Genomic DNA, 25,448 nt, shown 5'->3' with positions numbered 1-25,448 from the left:
GCAATTCAATTTGTATATCGAATTGATTTGAGACATATTAAGGTGTTTCCATTCATTTTTGCACTGAATCACACAACATTCAAGCCAACATTTGCGAACAAAGTTTTGCTAGACAAAATGCAATTCAATATTTATTCGGCAAATAATGTTTCCATCAGCGTTTATTGCATAAGCCGTATATCGATCAAGATAAAATCCGATGAGACCGAACGCATTTCATTTGAGTCGATATTCATGAAATTCAATAGAATAGAATAGCATTTTTCATTCGATATCACATAATTCGGATAAAAACGTGTGGATGGAAACATAGCTAATGACATCAAACTTGGCGTGTCACATCTTGATGTGTCAAAGTTTGAAAATGCTCATGCACAAGTGACATTTAAATCAAAATAAAATATTTAATTACTTAATCTAAATCTGTTCCCACAAAAGAAAGTAAATGTTACTTGACTGTGAAAGATGACTTTCTTTTGTGGAACATAAAAAGATATTGTGAAGATGTTAGGAAAGCAATGACTTCCACTGTATGTCCAAAAAAAAGACATTTACTAAAATATCTTCTTTTATGTTCTACAGAAGAATGTCAATATAGGTTTGGAACAACATGAGGGTGTGTACATGATGGATGAATGATCTCTTTAAGATGGTGAACCTTAGCTCAGGACAATTTCAGTTGCAAATAAACTATTAATAAAAAGCATCATATTTCTCTCAGTTTTTAAAAGAGGGTGTGTAGTTTATAACGCAGACATTTCTACATTAGTTTCCGTGGCTTCGCTAGAATCTAAACATCGACCTTGTAACCAACCGTCAGACCGCTGGCCTTGAGCTCTGCTGAGAAACGGGCCTGAAATAGTTGGTCTGTCGGGCCAAGAACAACAGGTCATGTAGGACTGGAGGCACCACAAGAACGATTTAAAAACACTGGGAAATGAAGGCCCGTGTCTGGTTGCCAGTCAGCACGGAGGTAGGTCACACCAGACCAAGGGCCTCCCAAGCTCTGCAATCTAAACCAGTACGAAATGTGTGGGAAGCTATAAGGACTGCAATGAGGTCATTCTTATCGGCATCATTCTCTCACTCAAAATAATTTTCCTCAACTACTGTATATAATTTATAGACTTGACAATATAACTTTTGCGTTTTTGCTTTAGAAAACGGTCATCCTAACATGTGTCCTAACCAGGCAAATGGTCAAAATAGACTTCGGTAATCACCTTTTGAAATTAACTTGACACCTCAAATGAAGATTATATCAATAACATTGTTACACCAGTAGGTGGCAACAAGTGACTTCATGCAGTGACAAAACCATAGATATACATAATAAAGGCTAGATGTCTTACGGCGGAGTCTCTAACGTCATCACCCGGCGGCCATCTTGTCACAGGGAAGCTTTCTGGCGGGCTCTGTGGTTCCTGATGTACGGTGAGTGATCGGCACGAACACAAATACTCTTATCTCGCTGAAATCTTGACGGATTTACAAACGGTTTGGTTTCTTACAAACGTTATTAACTTGGCTATAATTCTGGATGCTTGAACATGTTGAAATATAGAATATTATAATTATTCATAAGTATGCAGTGTCATAAGTACATCTCTGACGTTTATAACAAACCAACCCGTTTGAAAATCGGTAGAAAATTGAGCAAGTTATGGTTAGTTAAAAAGTACATGCACCATTAAAACACAATGTTACGAGTTAGAGAGCTGACTGTGACAAGATGGCCGCCAGGTGCGGACGTCGACCTCCATTGGCCAACAGCGCGGACGAGACATCTAGCCTTTATTATGTATATCTATGGACGAAACAACTGAAGTCTTTATAGACAAGTTTCGTGAGTGAAATAGGCGGGCCGCCATTAGCCTTTCACTCTGCCAACGACTTCCGGTTGTGTCTGCCAAGCACTTCCGTTTAGCGAGTTAGCGTCTTTTACTGTCTTTGATTAGCGTGCAGAAAAAGTAAACTATGGATGGTGTTACACGCCGACACGGCTCCGGGACATATTGTGCTGTTCGCGGTTGTAACAACTCGTGGTGATTGCTGAATGTTTGGTCAGAAGGAGAATGTTTCGACCATCAAGGCGCCAATGTGGATGTGCTCCCCCGTATGCGTTGTATGAGAAACCAAAAACAGATGTTGAATCTCGGAAGTGGCTAGCGGCTTTGAAGTTGAAGAATCCGCCCAAAATATATATATATGGTAACACTTTATTTTAAGGATCAGAAATTAGACACTAATTAATGACTAATAACTGCATTTGTAAGTAACTAGTTATGTACTTGTATGCCATTACAAGCTATTTATAAGGCCTTTATTGGCTGTTGTCTATTTCTGCTAATTTAAATGTCTGTTGAAATGCCCATTCTATATTTATTTCATACTTATAAGCTACAACAGCCAATAAAGGCATTATAAATAGCTTGTAATGGCATACAAGTTACTTACAAATGCAGTTATTAGTCATTAATTAGTGTCTAATTTCTGATCCTTAAAATAAAGTTACCATATATATATATAAATTTCAGCTAGAAAAACCTGTGTAAATTTATTGTTATTGTACCCTTTCTGGTGTTGTGATTATTGATAAGCCAAAACAGAGTTTTAACTAAGAAAAACTTGTGTGAGTGCTATTCTTTTTCTTGTATTGTAAATATTGACACATGACAATAAACAATTAGTTTTTTTGAGAAGAAATTAATTAATTTTTATTTATCCTATTCCATAACAAAGGGACAATTTCATTAACTTTTTTATTATTAATAAAAATCAATTATATACAATTTGTATACAATGTTTTATAACAATTTTTATAATTAAATAAAAACAAAGTAAATACAGGAAAAAATCTCAAAATATTACAAAAAGAAAAAGACTGGAATAAAATAAAATAATACATAAAATAAATAAATAAAGATAAATGATAAGTGACTGATATAAAAATAAATAAGAGTAAGTAAAATAAAATTAAATAGATCAGTTTGATAAAAAATAAAAGCTAGAAAGGATTTGTCACCAATTTGTGACAACAGGGGACAAGGGGTTATAAAAGGAATGACTAATCAACCCAGAACACATAAGCAGGTCATGCTTGTTTTACAGCATTCATGTATCTGGAGCACAACTCCAGCCTTCCATCATCGAAGTCATCGACAACTTTTGGCAACATGTGGGTGAAATAGAAGGAGTGCAGCCTTGAGATATGTCCCTCAACAAAGGTTTGGTTGTAGAGCACGTTGAGCTGCAGACATTCAGTGTTACTCCAAATCACCAACAAGGCTTGCCGTAGGCCTGTGCAGTGCAGGCAAGCCTTGTCTTCCCTTGCCTCACAGCATTTTCTACCTGCAGACAGATAGAAACAAAATCACACACTTTTTAAATAATGGTTTGAGCATCACAGCACAATTGACTTCTTTTAGAGACAACATTTTGTAAATCAAAATAACAAGGGTATGATGAAGGTAGAGCGTTTTTGTTACTTTTCAAAACAATTAATGAGCTGGGCCTGCAGCCATCAACATCAACGTTTAACCCCTTAATGCCTGAATTTATTTAGACTTATATAAAAAAAATATGGAAAAATATGAAAAGAATAATAAAAGAATAAAAGAAAATATAATTAAATAATTAAATAAATAACATTTAATAAAGTGATAAATGATAAGTGAGTAATATAAAAAAAATTGTAAAAGCAAACAGATAAATAAAATAAATCAGTTTGATAAAAATAAATAAAATAAACAAAAGCCAGAAAGGGTTTGTTGTAAAATGCTATAGATTTGCACTCAAATACGGAAAGCTTATCATTCGCGGAAGTCAACACAGTCTACTCATTATTACGCCGACGAATGTCAGCTTTTTCATAGAAAAAAAAGTAAGTTAATACCTTTATCCATTCCGAAGCTATTAATAGATATGTCAGGGGTGCGCACTTTGACGCTCTAGAGCGTCAGTCGACTTTGAAGGGTTAAAGCATGCTTTTAGTGCAGGCAGGCTAGAGGGGATTACTTTTTATTTTTATTACTCTTCGTGTTCTGTTATAGATTAACACACGGATACATACAAACATCTTAATACAAGCATAAGACGTAACGTAAGGCTAACGTACCTTCCAAAGCACGGCGGCTGCATGGCTACAGGAACGTCCAAGGTCCGGCGATACAGGTACAGCCTGCAGTCTCTACATCTCCGTCTTGGTAACCAAAACCCAGGCGTTATGCGCTGAATTTAGGTAAAATTAGGCCTTTAGGTAAATTAAACTGCCCATATCGTGTAAAAGTACACAGCCTACTTTGTCGGAATGGAGGTACTGAAACGCCTCTGAGCTTTTCAGGTTATTAATTGCATTCCCATCCACCGCCATGGAATCAATAAAATAAGAAAAGATCTTGGATGTTGTGATGCTGGGCCATATCGACATGTTGTCCGCCCATGATGTTACCTTACTTGGATGCGGAATGGTCAAAACACCATTTTTAACAAGATTTTCGGTCGAATGTTGCCATTCCAAAGTCATGTTTACACCACTCAGCCTCCGCCGGAAGTTCTTGGCAGAAACAGGAAGTAAACCGGAAGTGCCCGGGAAACTTGTCTATAGGCGAGTCATTGAATCATTCATTCAAACTGACTTAAAAAAAATCTAATATTTTTTAAAAAGACTGCAGCAACAAAACATTTTTTCAGAACCTCTGGTAAATTACATGTTATTTTGTTTAGTTGTCAATTCAGAATCATGATCTCTATAAAAAAAAAATAATAAAAAAAAAAAAAAAAAAAAAAAAAAATTCTCAATTTATCAAGAATCGTGCAGCTCTACTTCATACTAAATTTCATGTCCAAATGGAAACGGTATCACTCACATGATATTTCCATGAGGATCATAGAGTTTTTACACCCTCTTCATCAGCGGCTTCAGAGACGAGTTCAAACGCCACACACTACTGCGAGGATCTGCTGACCGTGAGCGTAATCTCTCCTTGACCCTTACCTCAACCCTCACTCCATTTAAACATCCAAACGCTCAGCTATAACTTAAATATTTACACACAAGAGAAGTACAGGCACACTTGCACTTGCCCCAGTGTGTTTACAGGGCCGACAGGGTCGAATGTGAAGACAAATGAACCTGATGAAGGAAAGTGTGTTAACAGCCATGATCAGACGGGTGAGATCAACTTCTGAAAGTACTGCTGTTGTTTCTTATAGGAAAAAATTCACCCATAAATGAAAGATTATGTTGCTCATGTTGTTCCAAACCCAGATAAAAAAAAAAAAAAAAGTTTATGAATCTTCACATTTGTTATAATGACCAGTGACTGCGGAACTACAATAAGTACGAAAAAGTTTGAGGTTCAAAAGTTTAAAAATAAAATAAAAATGAATACTTATTTGTTGCATCCTTGGTGAATATTTAGTTTTAAATTGATCCAAAATTACAGACATTTTAAATAAAAAAAAATAAAAAAAGTATATTTCAAATAAAAGCTGTTTTTTTTTTTACTTTCTTTCAAATAATCCTGAAAAAAATGCATCACAACTTCTACAAAAATATTAAGCAGCTCAACCGTTTTCCACATTGATAATAATATTAAAAGTTTCCTGAGCAGCAAATTTGAAACTTTCAGCTTTGCCACCACAGACAGGTATAAATTAGATTTTTCAATAAAACTTTAAATTGTAATAATTGTTTTTCCTACATTTTAATCAAATAAATGAAAATAAGAGATTTCTTTCACATTAAATAAATCTTACTGACCCCAAACTTGACCAGCATATGTTTTTTGTTTTGTTTTGTAGAAATAACACCATACATGTCTGGAATGATATGAGGGCAAGTAAATAACGGCAGCATTATCATGTTTGGGTGAAGAGGGACGTCTGACATTAAAAACACATGAGGGTATGGTTGGATAAAGATCACGGCGACAAGGAAAAATAAATGCATTGTTGTCTGTCCGGGGTGGACGTGTCGGTGGCATCCTAAAAGCAATCCTGCCTGTATCACCCAGCATTAAATATGATTTCACAGTGTTGACAGAATAACAGATACGCCTCTATAAACCATGTTCTTTAAATAGTGGGAAACTATCTGTGTGATCTTTGCGCAGAGACTCACGTCAGCACACCTCTGCTGTGGGCTCGAGTGGCACATCCTGATTTAACTGGGCAATATACACAACAGAGACTCTATGTGCCTCTCAAGTTACACAAGAAGCACATCAGCAATGTGTTCTCTGTGCTACAAGTTACATTTAATAACACTGTTTGTCAAAAACAGGTTTGGACTGAATTTTCACCCAACATTTCCTGGTAGTGGAAAAGTAATTCTGCGGAACGAGTTGTGCTGCAAGAACTACTTATGTTGATCGGTGGATAATCAAATTAGGCAAAACATCTATCAAACAAACTATTTACACGAAGTTCTGTTGGCAAAGATTCCATAGGATTGAAGAATAGGAACTAAACATACTATATACGTCGTCATAATATGTTCTTACTTCACCTATTTACTGCCTTAACACAAATTTCTGGTCTTATGTAGACGATTCATCTGTGGCTGTGCAGTTTGTTCAAAGTAAAAAAAACATATCTTGTTTTTAGTATGACGTGACGAATCCCTCTTACTTCTCAATTTCTCCAACCACTTGACTCCAATCTGGTATTTACCATAACGCCCACTGTTCACAATCAAAACAATTTAATTACGCACAAGAAACAGTAAAAAACAGTTGATACTACTGATTTTAAGGCGAGACTCTACAGGTGAATATAGGGTAAAAAAAAATTAACTAGCAGATATCACCATGAAACTTTCCCAGTTGGTTACCTACAATAAGATGAGACAAAAATGTATTACAAGTTTTCTGTAATTTCATGTTTAAATATGCAAATTAGGCTATATCTAATTAAATATGCGCTCATTTGCATAGATTTCTGAAAATCTGATACTCAGAAAATATGAGCATTGGATAAAGCCAGGTTAAAATTAATTTTTTCATTGTGTTCACATATTATATGGGAAAAAAATTACAGAGGCATTTATGGATATCTACTTTTATCCTGTAAATCAGAATATACTGTCAATAGCCTTAAAAAATTTATGTTTTAATGTTTTTTGGAATAAAATGTTATATAAATCAGGCTAGGAATAATATATTTAAAAAACCCTCTGTAAATGTCTTCATAATATAACTAGGTACAAGACTGGAAGGTTTGGTGTATATCGGTGCGACTGAAGTGGAGATTTCAGACTTGGAGAATGAGAGAAAAATCATTTTGAGAAAACGGGCTTTAAAGATTTATCATCAGCCAATGAGATTGCACATTCAGCCCTTTTACTTTCACGATTGGTTGCTGATAAAAAGGAAATTACCATATTTGGATCGGACAGCATTGTACATGAGAGAGAGAGCTTGCTAACGGTGTGTGTGATGACAGGGAGCAGACAGAGATCACGGAGCGGCGGGATGATTAAAACGCCAACTTTTGTTGAATTTAGGCAAAATCTACAGACGCAAACAGACAAAGTTAGTAAAATAAAGACCTAAATGTGTATTTCTGACTTTTTTTCACCACTAGTCTGAAAGAAGACATGTTATTGAAGACAAATATCCCAAAATCTCAAAGTTGACCAGTGAATTTTTTTTTTTTTTTGCCTGCCGTGTCTCGCCGTAACTGATTTTGCAAACCTTTTGATAGTTTTGTAAACAAATACAAATCATTCCTATGTTCGAATTTCTGTATTAAACGATCTTTTAAATGGATGTTTGGAGCAGCCAGCGAAGGCCATACAGCCATACAAAAATGTCCAGTATACATGTTCATGATGCATTTCATGAAGTTGTTTGATGAACGCCAATAAATGTGCAGTTCAAATCTGAGACAGACTGCATTATTTTGGTCACCATACTTCCATTGGTGTTATTTCATAGTGTTCAAGACTTTACTATTATTCTACAATGAGAAAAACAGTACTTATAAACACCAGTGATGGGCAGTAACGCGTTAGAAGTAACGCGTTACTGTAATCCCATTACTTTTTTCAAGTAACGAGTAAAGTAAGGGATTACAATTGCAAAAACAGTAATTAGATTACTGTTACTTCCCCGTAAGGAGGCTGCGTTACTGCGTTACTGTGATTTTGTTTCGTTAGACTGTCTCGTGAGTCGTGGCTTAATTTGAGCCGGAACACGCCCGACGTTGGATACGGAACCTTTTTTATTGGATCCGGCACCTCCTATGTCACTATGGAAAATTAATCGCCTAAATAAAATAAAAAAATACTATTTGTGTAGCCTAGTGTTCAATGTTGTTATCGATAGAGCTGCGCGAATGGGGTATTATTTATTTAATACGCAACCGCATCACAAAACTCATCATCCGTAAATGCTGATGCGAGCCGCGAGAAAGCCCTTGTCTGTTCTAGAAAGGATGCAGCAAAGATATTTAATGCTAATGTATCATGAGACATAGGCCTACGCTGAGTTTCATTCATTTATGAGGTGCGCGCTCTAGTTAACAATGAAAGTGAAAGTGAACGCGGCGCGCCGGCTCCTCCATGTCACGGTTATTGTCTGCTATATTTGCCTTGTAGGCTATTTGTTAAATGCATGCAAATGGTTGATGAAACATTTATTAAAATAAGATACAAAAAGAATTGAATTTATACAAAACGAAATTCACTTTAAAGAAAGGCTTTTAACAATGCAATGCAAGTGAACGCGGCTTGCTACCGCCTGCACGGTTATTATATTGTCTGCTATATTTGCTTTTTATTTATTAAATACATGCAATTGGTTGATGCAATATTTATTAAAATTAAGATACAATTTATACAAAACGAAATTCATTTTAAAGAAAGGCTTTCTACGTCTGAGAGACTTTCATTTTCATTATTTTATTGCTGTATTTTATTTGAATCTATTCGAATAGAGGATTTTATCAAAAAAATATTTGCATTTTATATGCTGGAATATGCAGAAATATAAGTTAACAGAAGAAGGACTGTGTATTTCGTTAAAATATGGTGGACTCTGCAGAAATTGGTTAAATGTTCAACATTTTTCTTCAAGTCTGAGACTGTTGCATTTAATTAAATTTTTGGTTGATGCAATGTGCATAAAGTTAAAATATTGAAACTAATTAAACAAGTTTTAAAAAAGAGAATGTTTAATTTGATTCAATTTTAGATGATGGAATATGCAGAAAGAATATAATTAGGCTGAAAGGTCTGCTTTTATAGCGTATTCAGGTCATGCATCATGTTTTTGAAGTAAAGTAACTAGTAAAGTAACTAGTAAAGTAACTAATTACTTTTGAAAATAAGTAATCAGTAAAGTAACTGGATTACTTTCTTGGAGAAGTAATCAGTAATCAGTAACTAATTACTATTTCCAAGTAACTTGACCAACACTGATAAACACTGAGAAGGTGTGTCTAAACATACATAAAAGTTGGGCAAAGAGAAACAAAAATGAAAAAGCAGAGAAAAATAAGAAGAGTTTTTTTATTAATCAGCGCTTCACCCTCCCTCTTTGGCCCAAGCATGGCGTCTACTTGTCGGTACTGACATTATTATTATTATTCTCAACCCCCGAGTTCTGGGCCGAGACCACAGCACTGACCCGCTTGACTGCCGCAACAGAGTCCTGGATGCTCTCCATGCCTGGATCCAGTCCTGTTATTTCAACACACAAAACGCAGGACCAATGCACCCCTCCTTTTGTTCACAGAACTGAAATCTATAAACACACTTGACGGTTTACAAATTGAGCTCCAAAGCAATGGCATCCAAGGAGCGAATGGCTACCGTAATTAAGCGGACACAAATGACGTATATTGTGCAATTACAGACATGGGAACTGCTGTTACATATTGATTTTACAGTTGATTCCCCAACAGACTCCACCGATCTGTCAAACTGATTAGCAAGTCTGATAGTAAAGTGTCATGACGTGGTCACATGGACTGGTTCCCGAACCCACTTGTGCTGATGGATCTCCATCAGAGCTCGCTCGATCTGACCCAGAGTCCAAAAACCTGATGCAATTTTGACACTAAACAGACAAGCATTTGATAAGCGCAGTCAGCTGTGTTAGGGAAAGGTTGGCTGGACCTAAAACTTTGTCAGGTCTTGTCAGATTGGCTCTGGAAAAGGGAAAAACTGCCAATGTCTTTTGAGAGTTTAGAGGTTCAACTACACAATCTTTTTGAACATGTGCAACAGAACAGGTGACAGCGGGTGAACCGCACAAAATGTTAAAAAAATAAATAGGAATTATATTTTACTTACAGAAATAAAGCCTATTTTAGACTTAAAATAGGATATAAATATCATTAAAATTATATATAAATTAATGATATATGACTAAAATATTATCATAAATGTTTTATATATATACACACATACATATACACACATTTATTTTACAATTATATAGAAAAAACATAAAAAATATATAATAATATATTAAATTAACATTTTTATATATTATATACATTTTTATAGTTTTTTTACTATAACATTTTTCTATATGATTTTAATGTATTGCTATATATATATACACACACACTCAATTTAAAACTTAGGATGAAATTTCATTGTTTCAAATTGTTGAAATTTCAAAAGAAAATATGAAATGATATTTTGATTATTTTAGTCTTAAAACAGGGCATTAATAATAATAATAATATTTTTTGTTAAACAATTTTTTTTTTAATTAAGGACAGTTCTTATTATTGTAATTTAAACAAATATATAAACATATGTAAATAAATATAAATATACCATATATATTTGGTATTTCTTGAATTTCCTGTATGCTGTATTTAATAAAAAAAATTATATAATTCAATGATAAAACATATGAGTTAAAGTCAAAAGTAAAGAGTCCAGATGCAAATGTGCCACTAAAACACCCAAACTTTAAAAACAACCTGACATTTTCTTGTGAGATGGATTTGATGTGTTTTATAATCCCGCTGAAGGCTAACCTGCTTGAGCGTTCTCGGTGAGACGAGAGTAGACGGAGATCTCAAGGCGGGAAATGCATCTCTCGATGGACACCCAAGCGTACGTTTCAGGGCACAGGAGGTCTGAAGGCCGGTACTGACCCTGTGAATGCAAAAACAAGAAGAGGAAGAGCTCGGTCAGTGCATCGGTATGTGTCGAATGCTGTAGATTAGCGGGAAACCAGGAGAGAAAGAGAGGGGGAAAGCAGATGGCCTTCTCAGGCCTTGAGTTGCGTGTCTTTTAGGGGACTGCGCACAGTCACACAGAGCCAAACAAATATACACACACCATTGTGACCGCAGTGTAAACAAGCAAACGCCTCGGTGCAGATCTCTGCATTTCTTCAAACACAATTAAGCTATTTCTGGCGGAGGCAAAAGTGCACGAACGTACGGACACGCACTCGCACACTAAAGCCCGCGCAGATTATGTGGGTTTAGTTCAGTATTTGGTCAAACTAGAAGCAGCCTTGTGAAAGTCCCAGCATTACCGACAGGATTCGTCTTTCATTAACCCGCGGTGGAAACTATGTGTCCTGTTTTCATAAGACGGACAAGCATGGGAACGAGGGACCCTGTGGAACATGAAAATAAAAGGCATTTTGTGGGGCGGCGATATGTTCGATGGGTAGTGAGGGAAAGGTTTTCACACTCGTGTCCATCACTCTGTCATCAGCAGACTATACGGAGAGCCCTAAAGAGTGAGCCGACTTATTCAGAGCAGTCCGATGACAAGCAAGCAAGGGTCACTGAGCAATGAAAGAGCATTTGTTTGCTTTCGAGCCTGCCGACAGACGTGTACACGTGTACAATACTGCATTATAGGAACATATGTAAAACACAACGTAATTGTAAAAAATACAGTATGGTAGTACTTCTAGATGGATGCATAATGAAAAACAGGATTTTTCTTTTGAAATAAATGAAAACCAAAAGGGATGTGCAGGTTAGTCAATCACATAGAAAATTCTTAAAGGTACAGTACCAAAAAGGGTCAAAGAGCAGGTGCATAATAGTCATGCAAAGCTACATCACAACTGTTCTGGTGCAAGAACCTTGAATAACATTACAACAGACTTCAGGGGGAAAGGTATAAAATGCAACAAAAGCGTAGAATATGATGACCCCTTTAAAGTGAAATGTCAAATCCACAGCCGTTAAATGTGCAGCTTGCGATCATGCTCTGAAAGGGAATCTTGGTTGCTGGCACATGCAAGAGCATGTAAAGACATTTTGCAAAGATGCAACGTCCATTTTTAGGGGAAACAGGAAGTAACCAGAACAAACAGATGATAAATTCAACAAGTCAAGCTAAAAATGAAGAAAAACGGTCCAAAAAGTGTCTTAACTTTTTTTTATTACACGGGTCTGTGGAATACTTGATTCTGATTGGTCAATCTCGTTATCCAGTGGTATGCATTCTGCGATAACAACCAGCTGGATGTACATTATTCCTTACATGATCTTAAGCCAGTTAAATAAATGAAAATAATAATAATAATAATTATTATTAATTAATTGCAAGAGACACTGATCACACACCAGAAACTCATCTGTGCAGCAGACTTAATTGCAGATATCATTACTGATAAAATAAGTAAATATTAAAATTGTAAGCAAATTTGGTCTAATGTGGTTGATTTCACCACTGTATGGTGCACTCTATTCTAAGATCTACAATATAATGAATTCAGATCTAGGAATTATTAATCTATTTTAACTGTAATAAAATTGCAAAATGTAAACTGTATATGGACTACTAATACAACCGTGTCCAACTGCATGTAAACAGAGAGATGCATGGGGTGGGATGAAGAAGTGTGCAATAAGGGGCTGATGTCAGTAACTGCCCTCTGGACATGCTTTCTGCCATCAATGAGGGACGTTGTGCCTGTTCCAACAGGTCTGGAGCCATTGAGAAACAAACCTTTTCTGGGAATACGATGGGGGAAATTATTCTCAGACACTTTTGACAACCGTAGAAACAGAATAGTAGGAGCAAGTTCACAGCAGCAGTTCGGGAAGCCAGAAAAATGGCACTGCATGCTTATTTTCTGCTAGATGGCTAAAGTTAGTTAGCACTATGGATGGGAGTCCAATTCTACTTAAAAATATTGAAACTTTGTTCCAATGTGTGTTTTTAATGCATCTTGTATACATTTACAGTATATTTGACAAATTCTTTAACCGAATCACCTCATAAGAGTCATGTTGTTCATGAATCAGGCTACACTGTTTGAGTGCAGCCAGTGAAGACAATGGAAATACGTAATGATACATGTGATTCCTCATAATTCAGACTGCAAGCTTACATCTCTGGAAAAATGTTTCTTTTACCATGACGCTGTAGAAACGCGGTAAGGAAACACTGTAGTTAGCACATACTTACAGAAGCCTGTGATCTCGGGGGAGTCAGAACGGTTCATGCAGAAGACACTTGGATAAAGGTTGTCAAAGAGTTAAGACGAGAGAGAGACTGAGAGATGGAGTCTGGCTGGTCATTATCTCGAGTCTGTTCCACTTCCCTGACGGCTCTGTTGGCCATGAGCTCACCGCTGCACCAAAGGCCTTCTCTCCTCATAGCCTGTCCCCCAGTCACTCTCAGAGATTCAGTGTTTGCACGCAAGTGCTTGCTCCAAAGACGGCCAGTTTAAAAGACACCTAAATGTAACCATCACTTTGCTTTTCAAATCAGGAAGGGATATTTCAAACATTAAATGATTACAATGTCCAAAGTTCCAGTTCTTTAACGGTACAGTATGTCATTTTGAGGAAGAATAAATGGACAATGTTTGTAAAATTCTTTGTGCACTGCAAGTTTGCATTTAATGTATCTAGTTTTATATATCTCTTAAAGGAATAGTTCACAAAGGCAAACAAGTTTGTCACGAGATTCTGTCACTCTTTTCAATGCAATTACAATGAAGGAGAACTGGAGCATTCAAACTTCAAAAAGGACATAAAAGAAGTAATGCACAAATGACTCACGGAGAACTAGGGCGGATGTAGTCATACGGACTACTTTTATGATGTTTTGCATTCTTGTTGAGGATTGTAAACTACAGACCCCATTAATTCAGCAGAATATAATCAATCTACCATTCAAAAGTTTGGGGTTGGTCTCTTATTTAGCCTCTTATGCTCACCGAGGTTGCATTTATTGGAGCAAAAATAAAGCAGAAACAGCAAAATTGTGTAATAACTGTTTCTTATTGTGATATATTTATGTAAAAAGTTATTATATAAAAGTGCATCCACTGTACACAGCTGACAGAAATAAAGCATGTGCTCATGATCATGACAACATCACTAATGCATTAATTGCATTTTATTTATTTATTAAGATATTCTGTCCAGATCTGCAGAACAATGCCGATGTTTCATAAACCACTAAAAGAAAATCAAGATTTGGTTTCCAAATCTGTTGTAAATCAATTCTTGTTATCTCCTGGTAAACTGATCTAGCTGACGCCTGTACCTAAAATGATAGCAGAGGGTATCATGGGATGCTGAAGACTAAAAAACAACTAAAAAAGCCAAACGAGCAAAAAATAACCACGTGGGAACATATTTTTTTCCCTTTGCATCCATAAATCTGTCAGTTCCGCTAGCTCAGCAGAGTGCTATCAGAGGAGGATGTGATAGCACAGGCTGAAGGCCAGGTAAGAAAAAAAAAAGGCAAGAAACGACATGCTCTCTGTCCCACTCTTTCCAGCTGATCCAAAGCCACTTTTGTCTTCTGCTGAGGCAGGATGTGGTTAAGAGTCTGAGGGTACAAGCTCTGATCCAACATCACTTCATAAGCACAGTGAAGTGAACTGTGACTGCTAAAAGGACAAATTGAAACCAATTTAATCCGTGTGTTTCTGTCTGCATTTCTCACTCCCCTGTGTTTGTTTAAAAGAATGGCACAATGAACACAGCGTCATCCGTCTTCAAGTCCTCCTGCCAACCTGCTTTCACACGACAATGAAGGTAATGTTGACAGACGGCCCACACTCGCTAAGGCTCATTGACATCACCATAGTGAGGAATACAGAGGATAAAGAAAAGAAAACAAGAACTGTGTTTGAGAAGCACCTTTCGTCATGTTGCATGAATAGCCGTTTAAAAGAAATACACAATAATAAATCAGAGATGAAATCAGAAAGTTCCAAAAACATGTGGCAATGACAGATGCAACGTCATGGAGGACGGGATTATATAAAAAACATCCAAGATGGAGAAGAAACATGGACATGCAGGTATGTCTTGGTTTATGCACAATGTATATTTGTGACTGGGGCTTGTGTTTTCCCACAACAAATATACATTTTTTAATTGTAAATTATAATGTTTTTTGTCATGATTGTATAATGTTTCTCTAAGCAGTCATAGATAATTATCACTGTATTGTATTTTACTGTGAAGTTATAGTTACTCAAGAGATACTACTATAAATTCAAATGTAATTCCTGAATTGAATATGAATTGAGAAAGAAAACCGGATGCAGAATAGCAATTTGAATTTCAGTAGAATTAAAATAACATGAAATTAATTTAATTCTACTGCGATAAAGTGTTTAACTGGTAAAGGAACATCTGTCAAGACAAATTTTGAATGCTGACTTGATAGAGCATAGTTTGAAAGTATTAAAATCCAGTTTGGGGGAAAAAAAACCTCAAATCAACACAAAAGTAAAAAGTATGGATTTAAAATATGGCCACCAAATATTATAATAGTTAATCGACTACTGGTGTAGTCCATATTTTCTATATCTGTGCATTCTGAGGTTAATCTACCATAAAAGGGTGAATGCTAAAAAGATATTATATAAAGTGAAAACACTAACTGTGATATAATGTCAGTTTTGCGTCTTCTATGAGAGGGTCTCGAGGGAAAAAAACCTAATTTCCACTTTTTCTTGAAAACTCCACCCCACCGGCTGGGGCGCGCCGCAGGGTCCATACCTGAGATTTATTAGAAAAGCAATTAATAAGGGGCATAAATCCTCAACTTCACTGCTGGCTAGGAATCTCTGTGAAAGACAACACCTCAACTCTCGCTGTGGGGAGTGAAGACGTCTACACAAACTGATCTGGGGAGAGCACTCTTTACCTTATAGTCAGACATGACCTACAGGAAACAAACAGCAAAAAACGTCATTACAAATACTTTAATGTAATCCACTTTTACTGCTTTTTTAAGAATCTAGATTCCAAGAACTTCTTGTACCAAAATAAATGTTATGCTTAAAGATATCAAAGTTTAAATTGAGGAACAGACAAAGACAAACGTTCTTTTGTACACTACCGCTCAAAAGTTTTAAAAAAAAGTCTCTCATGCTCACTAAGGCTGTGTTCACTTTATAAAAAGTACAGTTGAAACGGTAATATAATATTTTAAAATCTAATTTATTCCTGTGAATTTTCAGCATCATTACTCCAGTCTTCAGTGTCACATGATCCTTCTGATATCATTCTGATATGCTGACTTGCTGCTGTTCTTTATATAAATTGGGTGTTGCCATCACAGGAATAAATTTTCCTGCATGCATTTTAAAATGTATTCAAAAAAGACATAAAAAAAAACATTTTAATTATCTCAAACTTGTGTCCAGTAGTGTAAATCTATCACAAGACGTAGTTAAACCCACAAGTCAAATCCAGATCGAATCACAAACTGGGTCCTAAAGGCCACAGAGGGAACCAAACCCTCCCACTGCGAACCGAGGGGGTCTAGGCGGGACGTCGGCTTTTCGCCATTCACTAGGATTTCATGCACATCTGGGGCCTATTTCCTCTGTAGAGGTCCATTTCATTTTTTCAGAAGAATTCATAGGCACCTACAGGCTGAAAAGACACAATGAGAGAAACTAGATACAGTATTTTTCTGTAGAAGAAAATCTGAGTGGCGTTAGACCATGCAAAAGTCACAGGCACAATGTTAGGGTGTCTGAACAAACCCCTAACCCAGAGAATGAGCGATAGTAGTACACACAATAAAAGATAATAATAAAATAAGTGTGTTTACTGCAGTCATGAATTCCAACTGCAACCTGTCTAAACATTTACCATGCTGTTCACAGTCCCTCCTGCTCTATAGTCCCGAACAATGCCTGGCCTATCCCTTCTGACATAATGGCAAACAAGGAACAAGGACAGGTCTGTGCATTGACAGACACAAGTGCACACTTGCTTTCACCCATTGGTATCTTATCTTGGCTTTTAGATACACACAAAGAGCAAACACAGTTGCCATGTTGTGCCTATTGTTTAAATTGCAGGTTACACACAGTTGATAAGTAGGCTACATCTGAAATAGAGTCAGTCAGGAATTAAAATCAGGTGTCAAACCCTACGAGAAAGCAAGCTTGTTGTTTTGCATTACTGCCAAAGGGGGGCGATAGAGTACCTTTCAAATAACTGTGCAATTAACCCATTTCTTACTATTCAGGCAGCTTCCATAAATATGTCATAAGTTTGCGCTAATGCTAATGCTACAGTTCCTCTTGCAGTAACATTTAGAAAGTGATGCACACTTGCATGTTTCAGATATTTTGGAACTGCATGCATAAAATTTAGCTAGCTAGAAGTGTTTGCGTAGGGAATAGACCTTGGTCAGGCTAGCGCCATATTACATTTTTTGACAGGAATGAAAACGAGGCTGTGCGTACAATGGATTGTTTAGCAACATACAGATTGTTCAGCTGATGAAACATCTTTCCAAAAAAAACTTTCAGTAGACAAAAATTTCATTAAACAGATTTAAAAATTCACCTCCAGAGAACACATTTAAGCTTAACATTTGATAAAAGTTGTGTTTATTAAAAAAAAAAAATTTTTTTTTTAGAAATCATAAAATTCTTATTCTCCGCAATAATTTAACAAGTGGAAAAGCCTTTTTTTTTTTGGTAACTTCTGGGTTGGCCTACAAAAATAAGTCATCAATGCAAAAGGTTTTTAAAATCTAGCTAGCACTAAAAAAAGGGGCTGTCCTGGATAGGGATGGGTAGCCTGGCTCCGCCCTCCTACGTACTTCCGCTCAATTTTAATTTTCCTTCAGTACTAGGTCTGGGATTGTGGTGTATTCTTGTGTTTTCTCCGATCAGTTTTTTGCAGGTCCAATCAGCAAACAGAGGGAGTGTCTGAGAACGATGCCGTTGAGGTCGTGCGCTAGTTTGAGTCGTCATACGTCACGACCAAGCGTTAGCGATTGGTTATGGCAGATCCAATAGTTTTATACTTCAACAGAGTACCCGCCTACAAGGAAGTTAACGCTTGTCAATGGAGAGAGGCCAGACTCTCTGTACAAATGAAATGTACGAGAGTCTGGTAGGACCAAGCTAAGGGATGTGTATCGAATAGTTTAAAATCTCTTTTTTATGAATGTTGGATGTGTGTGCAGTCGTCTGTGCAGTGTGTGCAGAGAGAGAGAGAGAGAGAGAGAGAGAGAGAGAGAGAGAGAGAGAGAGAGAGAGAGAGAGAGAGAGAGAGAGAGAGAGAGAGAGAGAGAGAGAGAGAGAGAGAGAGAGAGAGAAAACCCTTTTATTTTTCCTCAAACTGACCCTCTATTAACTCTCTATTAATCTCTGCCTCATCTCAACCTTCTCTGGCATTCACTAACGCTGCACAGATGGCAAGACCGCCCTGTAAGAGCTGACATCAGGGCAGACGCCGCTGAATGACACGTGTAAACACACACTCACACAAACAGCGGTCGACAAGGCTTTTGTAAATGAGCAGAAGAGAGGTGCTCTCTGACAGACGTGTGTAAATAAAGAATCCCTCCTCTCTTTGCACTAAACTATGGCATGCATACAGAGTACCATACACACTGGCCGACAGTCCTCAGGAGAGCATCGAGCCACATTCAAAATTCAGATATTTACACAAACCTGCAGTTTAAACACACAGAGTTGGGCGAGTCGTTTCGCCTCACTCGACACATTACCAAGGGACAGAATTCAAATAAATACATCGTCCCGACTGCTAACTAATGCCTCCACAGACATACACACACACAAATACACGGTCACTCGTAGTGCCTGGCCAAGCTGTGTATCAGGGGTTCGTGGATGACAGCTTAATGATGGGAAAATATTTTTACAGGATCACGTTTCGGAGGGCAGCGTTTTACAGGCGCAGTCTCCCGGGCCTCACTTTATCTCTCTATCTCTCCTGGCGTTTATTGGCGGGGTTGGCTTAAGCGCTGCGGTCTTACAGCCTTAACACTCACCTTCCTTAAGTGCTTTTCACTCCAGACATCTTTGATACGGCTTACTAGACGCACGCCCCAAAATAAAGCTGGTATGGAAATTTGCCCTACATTTCAGCCACAATAGAGTTTACGATCAGACAGGAATTTGATAGTAAAAACAAAGCTACATATTGTTTAAACAAGCTATTATAATACAAAAATTCTCCAACAGAATAAATAACAGATTTTTACATTTTCTGAAGAAAATGTGTTTGTGCAAAACTCGAAAAGTACGATTTTTGAAATAAGTTTCGGTAACACTTTAGGTGTCCAAATCTCACTATTAACTAGTTGCTTATTAGCATAATATTACTAGGATACTGGCTGTTTATTAGTAATTATAAATCACATATTAATGCCTTATTCTGCATGACCCTATTCTACATCTCTTAATCCTACCCAATACCTAAACTTAACAACTACCTTACTAAATATTAATAAGCAGTAATTATGGTTTTATTGAGGCAAAAGAACGGAAACTTTGGAGTTATAATTACACTACAGTCTTCAGTGTCATTGTAATATGCTGATAAGCTGCTCAAAAAATATTTAATATTACCAATGTTGAAAACAGTTTTTTCAGGATTCTTTGATGAATATTAAGTTCAAAAGCAACGCATTTATTTGAAATACAAATATTTTGCAATGTTATAAATGTCTCTACTGTCACTTTCGGTCCATTTAATGCATCCTTGCTGAATAAAAGGGAATACAATCTTACTGAAACCAAACTTTTGAACAGCAATGTGATGATAACAGTAATATGATTTATAAAAAACACGTCATGTGCAAAACACAAGAATCCCATGTTTCATTTCAAAAAAGAAAAGAAAGCCCATTCGTTTTGTTTGCTCTTTGTTCCACGCTCTATATATCAAAGTGTGCTATATGTTATAAGGACTGGAGGCCCTGTCACCTCAGACAAAGTGGCTGAATCCAAGGCTCTGAAAATAAACCAAGGGTGAGTTAATGGCAAGGCAAACACAGTGCGCTGGCAGCTGGGCCACTCTGGCTATTTTCACCCTGACATCAGATCTAAACTCTCATTTTCCAGCCCTGTGACCTTCACACCTCCCTCACCGAGCCCCCTTCCCCCGCCATCTATCGTTTCTCTCTTTCACTGCCGAGACTAAATCGTCTGACCCGACCTCTCAACTCTGACCCCGGAGGTCTGTCGTCATGTCAACGCTCCTGATGGGGGGGGGAACAGGGGTAAGTGCGCTGAATCAGGGCCTCAATGTAAACACATAAAACACGTCGCCTCTATGTGTCAACGTGCTAAACGAATGGACATCATGAATGTGGGTTATTTATTATTTAGGGATGCACAATACGCATGCGATTAAGCTTGTCGCAGATATCTGAGAAAACACAATCATTGTGCACTTTAAATTTCATATTGCCATTCAAATAAGTTAATTTAAGCAAATGCAATGTGCATTTTAATGCGTTTCCGGTGCAGAAGCGCATTATGTGAACTCTCATATGTCTCATCGACCCACATCACAGACCCACAAACCACACATAGAGCAGATACTGATGAATTTATGCCTAACTCCAGCCAAAGCATAAACGAGGCGTATTGTGCGCTAAAAACGCAAAGCACCCTTGTTTTATATTACTATAAAATAATATTCATGTTGGCTGGGGTCCTAAAAAAACAGTCAAAGTGGACTAAGACCAAAAAGAGGGATATATTAAGCACTTGTAAATATTTTAGTAACTAAAATAATATTAATCATGTCATTCAACCCTTGTGCAATATTTGTTTACAAAACCTTAAGGGAAAATCAAACATCCATTCGATATGAACTTCCATTCGATATGAGTTATTAAGGTCTTTTTACACTGTAATGAACATGAACAAAAAAATTTACTCATTAAATCACAAGTTATTGTATGGCAATGAATCGGCAAAACATTTAAACTCTAAAGACTAGACTAGTTGACCTTCAAGACTCATACACAGTCTGATAAGGCCAATCTTGGCAGTGAAAAGTTTTTAAAAAACTGTGCTATACACTTCCTTTGAGGTCGGAATGATCTTTAAATGTTTTTTTTGTCACCACAGCTGCATTTATCTGATAAAAAAATACAGTGAAACAGTAAAATATTGTGAAATATTAAAATTTAAAATAACTTTTTTTCTATTTTAACATTTTAAAATGTAATTTATTCCTGTGATCAAAGCTGAATTTTTCAAAACTCCAGTCTTCAGTGTCACATGATCCTTCAGAAATCATTCTAATATGATGATTTGCTGCTCAAGAAACATTTCTGATTATTATTAATGTTGAAAACAGTTGTGCTGCTGCATATTTTTGTGGAAACCGTGATATATATATATATATATATTTATTTGATGAATAGAGAGTTCAAAAGAACAGCATTTATTTAAAATAGAAACATTATAAATGTCTTATAATCTGATTTATCGCATTCTTGCTGAATAAAACAAAAACAAAATATTTTTATAAAAAAAAAAACCTGAACCCAAAAATTTGAACAGTAGTGTACACTGAAATTAAACATTTGATACACAATTACTAGAAACATTTAAAACAGATCAGCTAGAGAATACAGTTGTGCACGCCACAAAGATCAACACAGACAGAGAGAGTTTTGCAAGATGAGCGAGTATTTTTGTACTAATTGGAACAAGACCGTCCTGCTGGCTTCAACTGACGTCAAAACTTACACCGTACAGAAGGGAGAGAGCAAAGAGAAGAAACAAACCCCAATTCAAACAAACTTTTCCCTCATACGCCTCACTGTTGGTGGTCTCAGTTAAACCAAATCAAAAAGCAACTTCTGTCAGGTTGGCAGCCAAGAGTGGACTTGGAGAAGGGTGAAAATCCAGTGAAGAGGGAGGGCGCTGGACTCGTGAGCATTACTGAAGCTTGAGGTGCTTTAGTGCTGCAGGGCACGACGTAATAGAGTGAAATAGAGTTCATGACCAGCCATTTTAAAGACATATTGAGCCAAATTACTGCAGTATTACAGGATTTTTTCACCCAAAAATGAAAAATTGCTTTGATGATGATGAGTGCTTCTGCTTTTTGGATCTGTTTAATAATCTCCATGGGTTTTGGAGTGAACTGTCCAAGCTAAACGTACAAAAAAAAAGGAGCTAGTACATTGGCGGTTTACGATAGATCATGTATTTTGACATTTCAGTCCTACGCTAACAAGATCACACTTGCAGAAGCCTGAAGAAATGATTTCGGACGGGCAGGGAGACCCTGACGCTGGAATCTTCCTGTCTTTTCCCTGTCCTGACATGCACCACAATCACAAATCCAATCTCCACAGCACGTAACGAAAGTGTGGACCACATTTAAACGGCTAACTGACAGTTCCACAGCGCCGTGGCTTATTAATGAAAGAAAAACAAGTGAAAGAGATTACGCTGCAGAACAGAGCACGCTTCAAAGGCGCTTTGAAGAGGGGAAAAAGGAGAAAGGACAGAACATGCCAAACTAAATGTGTGGTAATTGTTTATCTTTCTCTCAGACCACTTTCTTTCATTTCAAGCCCTCATTTCCTATCGTTTCATTTAGCGCTTCATGATGGTGTGGTTTATGGGACGGGCACAGAGACGGTAAAGAAAGGAGTTTGAAGAGAGTTTACATGCATGATGGAAGTTGAAATGGGTTCTGCAAGCATACAGAAAAAAGTGGATCATATACTAGGACTGCCTCTCGAAACCTAGACCGTATTTTTCCAAGAGCATTCAAACAAAAATGCTGTTATCAGCTCACCAAGTGTACGTTTTTAGTTTTTTGCTTCTTTTGAGATATCTCTGTCAACACGAACTGAACTGTAGTTTGGTTTTGAGTTTATTTAATTCGATGACTTGACAAAAATACACACAAACATGTGTGACCATGTGTGTACAAGCAAAGCAAACACGTACAACACACTCCACTAGAGGTGACGAGAGCGAGAGAGCAAGAAACAGAGCACTTGTTCCCACCTGCCTCGGCATTCCTGAGGATTTATACAAGAGCAGAGAGAGCGAGATACAGAAACACAAACAGCAAACCGGATGAGGACTCTATATTAGAGATGTAGTGATTAGCGATGCAACGACTCAAACACCACATGCACAATCTCCTGGGTTCCCACTCCTTTTGATCACTCAATTTCCATGACTTCTTAGATAGACTAAAATAAAGATGGACAGAACAATGGTTGTAGCTCCAACCCTAATTAAACACACCTGAACAAGGCAATCAATGTTTTTAGGATTACTAGATATATACAGGCAGGTGAGTTGTTATCAGGGCTGAAGCTAAACTCTGCAGGACAGTGGCCCTCCAGGACCGGAGTTGCCTATCCCTGCACTAAGACCATTCTAGCCAATTCAATATTTTAGCGCTGAGGATAACTAGAAAATCTGTGCCGAAATGTTCATAAATTTTCAAGACCTGGAAATTCTCAAAAGTAATGCTTCTCTTTTCAATGGAAAAGAGTTGTAAAAGTCTGTCATGTGGTTTAGCATGCTGAAAACACTAGACTTTGCATAAGGTGGTACAAAACTGTTCCTAACTCCTGACACCACTACAACTATACAATATATGAATTCTCTTATGCTCACCTGCTGCATTTATTGGATCAAAATGACAGGAAAAACAGTAATATTGTGAAATAATATTACAATTTAAAATAACTCTTTTCTATTTGAATACATCTTAAATATCTGATCAAAGCTGAATTTTAAGCATCATTACTCCAGTCTTCCTCCTTCAGAAATAATTATAATGTACTTATTTGATGCTTAAGAAACATTTCTGATTATTATCAATAGCTGTGGTGCATAATATCTTTGCGTAAACCGTGATGCATTGACCGTGACCGTAATCCCCAGGATCTCCAAACCATTTTCATTGTCTCTGGTCCAAAACACCAATGCCTCTTTTCAGCTCCAAGATTTTGTCCTGCGCCATTTCTGCTTGATATTTAAATGGAAACTAAATTACTAAACTTTATTTTAGGTAAAGGAATTAACCTTAAAATAAACAATAACCAGACAGTTAACCTAAATTACATAGCTTTACCACCATTCTACAGATAACACACATCTTTAATGCCACTGAAACTCACTTCAACTCGAAGGAAAACTAGAATAGACACTTGGGAACATTCTTGGTCCTAAAATACAAAGAAAACAACAATAAATAAAATGTTGTGCAACATCATAAACATCACCCCACGCAAAGCAGGGGAACAGGGAAAAGGGAGGCACCGACTAAAGTCAATCAATTTAAAAAACAAAATGTTTCTAAGAATCAAAGCTAAATATAACACAGGAAAACATGAACAGATGTTGTCTTTTCTGGTTTAGCATGCTACAAATAACGCTCTAGCTGTATTTGTAGCATGCTAAACCAGAAAAGACAACATCTGTTCATGTTTTCCAGTGTTAAATTTAGCTTTGATTCTTAGAAACATTTTGTTTTTTAAAACTATTGACTTTTGTAATAATGACTTTAGTTGCTTTATAATGCATTCATCAGGCTAATGCATGATAATTAACTCATTAAATGTTCTGTCAGCTCTTGGCCCAGTCCGGTTCAGTACATTTATCCCAGATGAAAGGTTACAGTTAACCAAAGAAGTGTAGGAGAGCATAAACGCAATTCCTCTTGACTACACTAGAGGGACTTTTACAGAAGTCCATACATGGATGCAAGAAACATATGTGCCAAACATGGGTCCTTTCATAGGGTCTGGAGTCTTCCAATCATGCAAAATCTAATTAAGTCACATTAAACTCACTGTATATATCTGAAATTTGTATGCATGATTAATGGTGGCACATTTTCATCAAGGTTGGCCTGAGCACACTGCAAGCATTATCCATTTCACCCACTGACAAATCCTCAGGTTTCCTACATAGACTTTGCGGCAAGCGGCTCTTAAGACGAATGAAAAGCCTCTCCAGATGACCGGCAGCCCGCACACAAACATACAAAGACGACCCCAATACAGAGTTCTCAGACGCTTGTTTCCTTTGGCCTGGATGTGGAATTCACAGGAAGCTTTGAGAAACACCTGGTGGATGGAGAGGGAGGCAGGTGAAGGGAGGGTGGAGAGGGGAAGCTTCTCTCGCCAGAACCCCACAGACCTGCTCATTCCACCCCATTAGACACATTCAGACGCCTGAAAGCTCGGGCACAGTCGAGGG

The 25,448-nt window shown here is 37.1% G+C and overlaps 1 protein-coding gene across 6 annotated transcripts in view; it reads right to left on the bottom strand.

The window, feature by feature from the left end:
- The window catches only part of ate1 (arginyltransferase 1), a 102,453-nt gene that overhangs the window by 10,039 nt on the left and 66,966 nt on the right, over window positions 1-25,448 (bottom strand). For all 6 annotated transcript variants that reach the window (XM_079635618.1, XM_079635620.1, XM_079635619.1 and 3 more), the window contains one exon: window positions 11,002-11,122. In XM_079635618.1, coding sequence (XP_079491744.1) covers window positions 11,002-11,122 — 121 coding nt within the window. The remainder of the gene's footprint in view (window positions 1-11,001; window positions 11,123-25,448) is intronic.

The sequence above is a fragment of the Phoxinus phoxinus genome (genome assembly GCF_949152265.1).
Source record: "Phoxinus phoxinus genome assembly, chromosome: 14".
Classification (NCBI taxonomy): Eukaryota; Metazoa; Chordata; class Actinopteri; order Cypriniformes; family Leuciscidae; genus Phoxinus; species Phoxinus phoxinus.
Note: the sequence above shows the minus strand (reverse complement) of the source record. Positions and strands in the feature narration are given on the sequence as shown.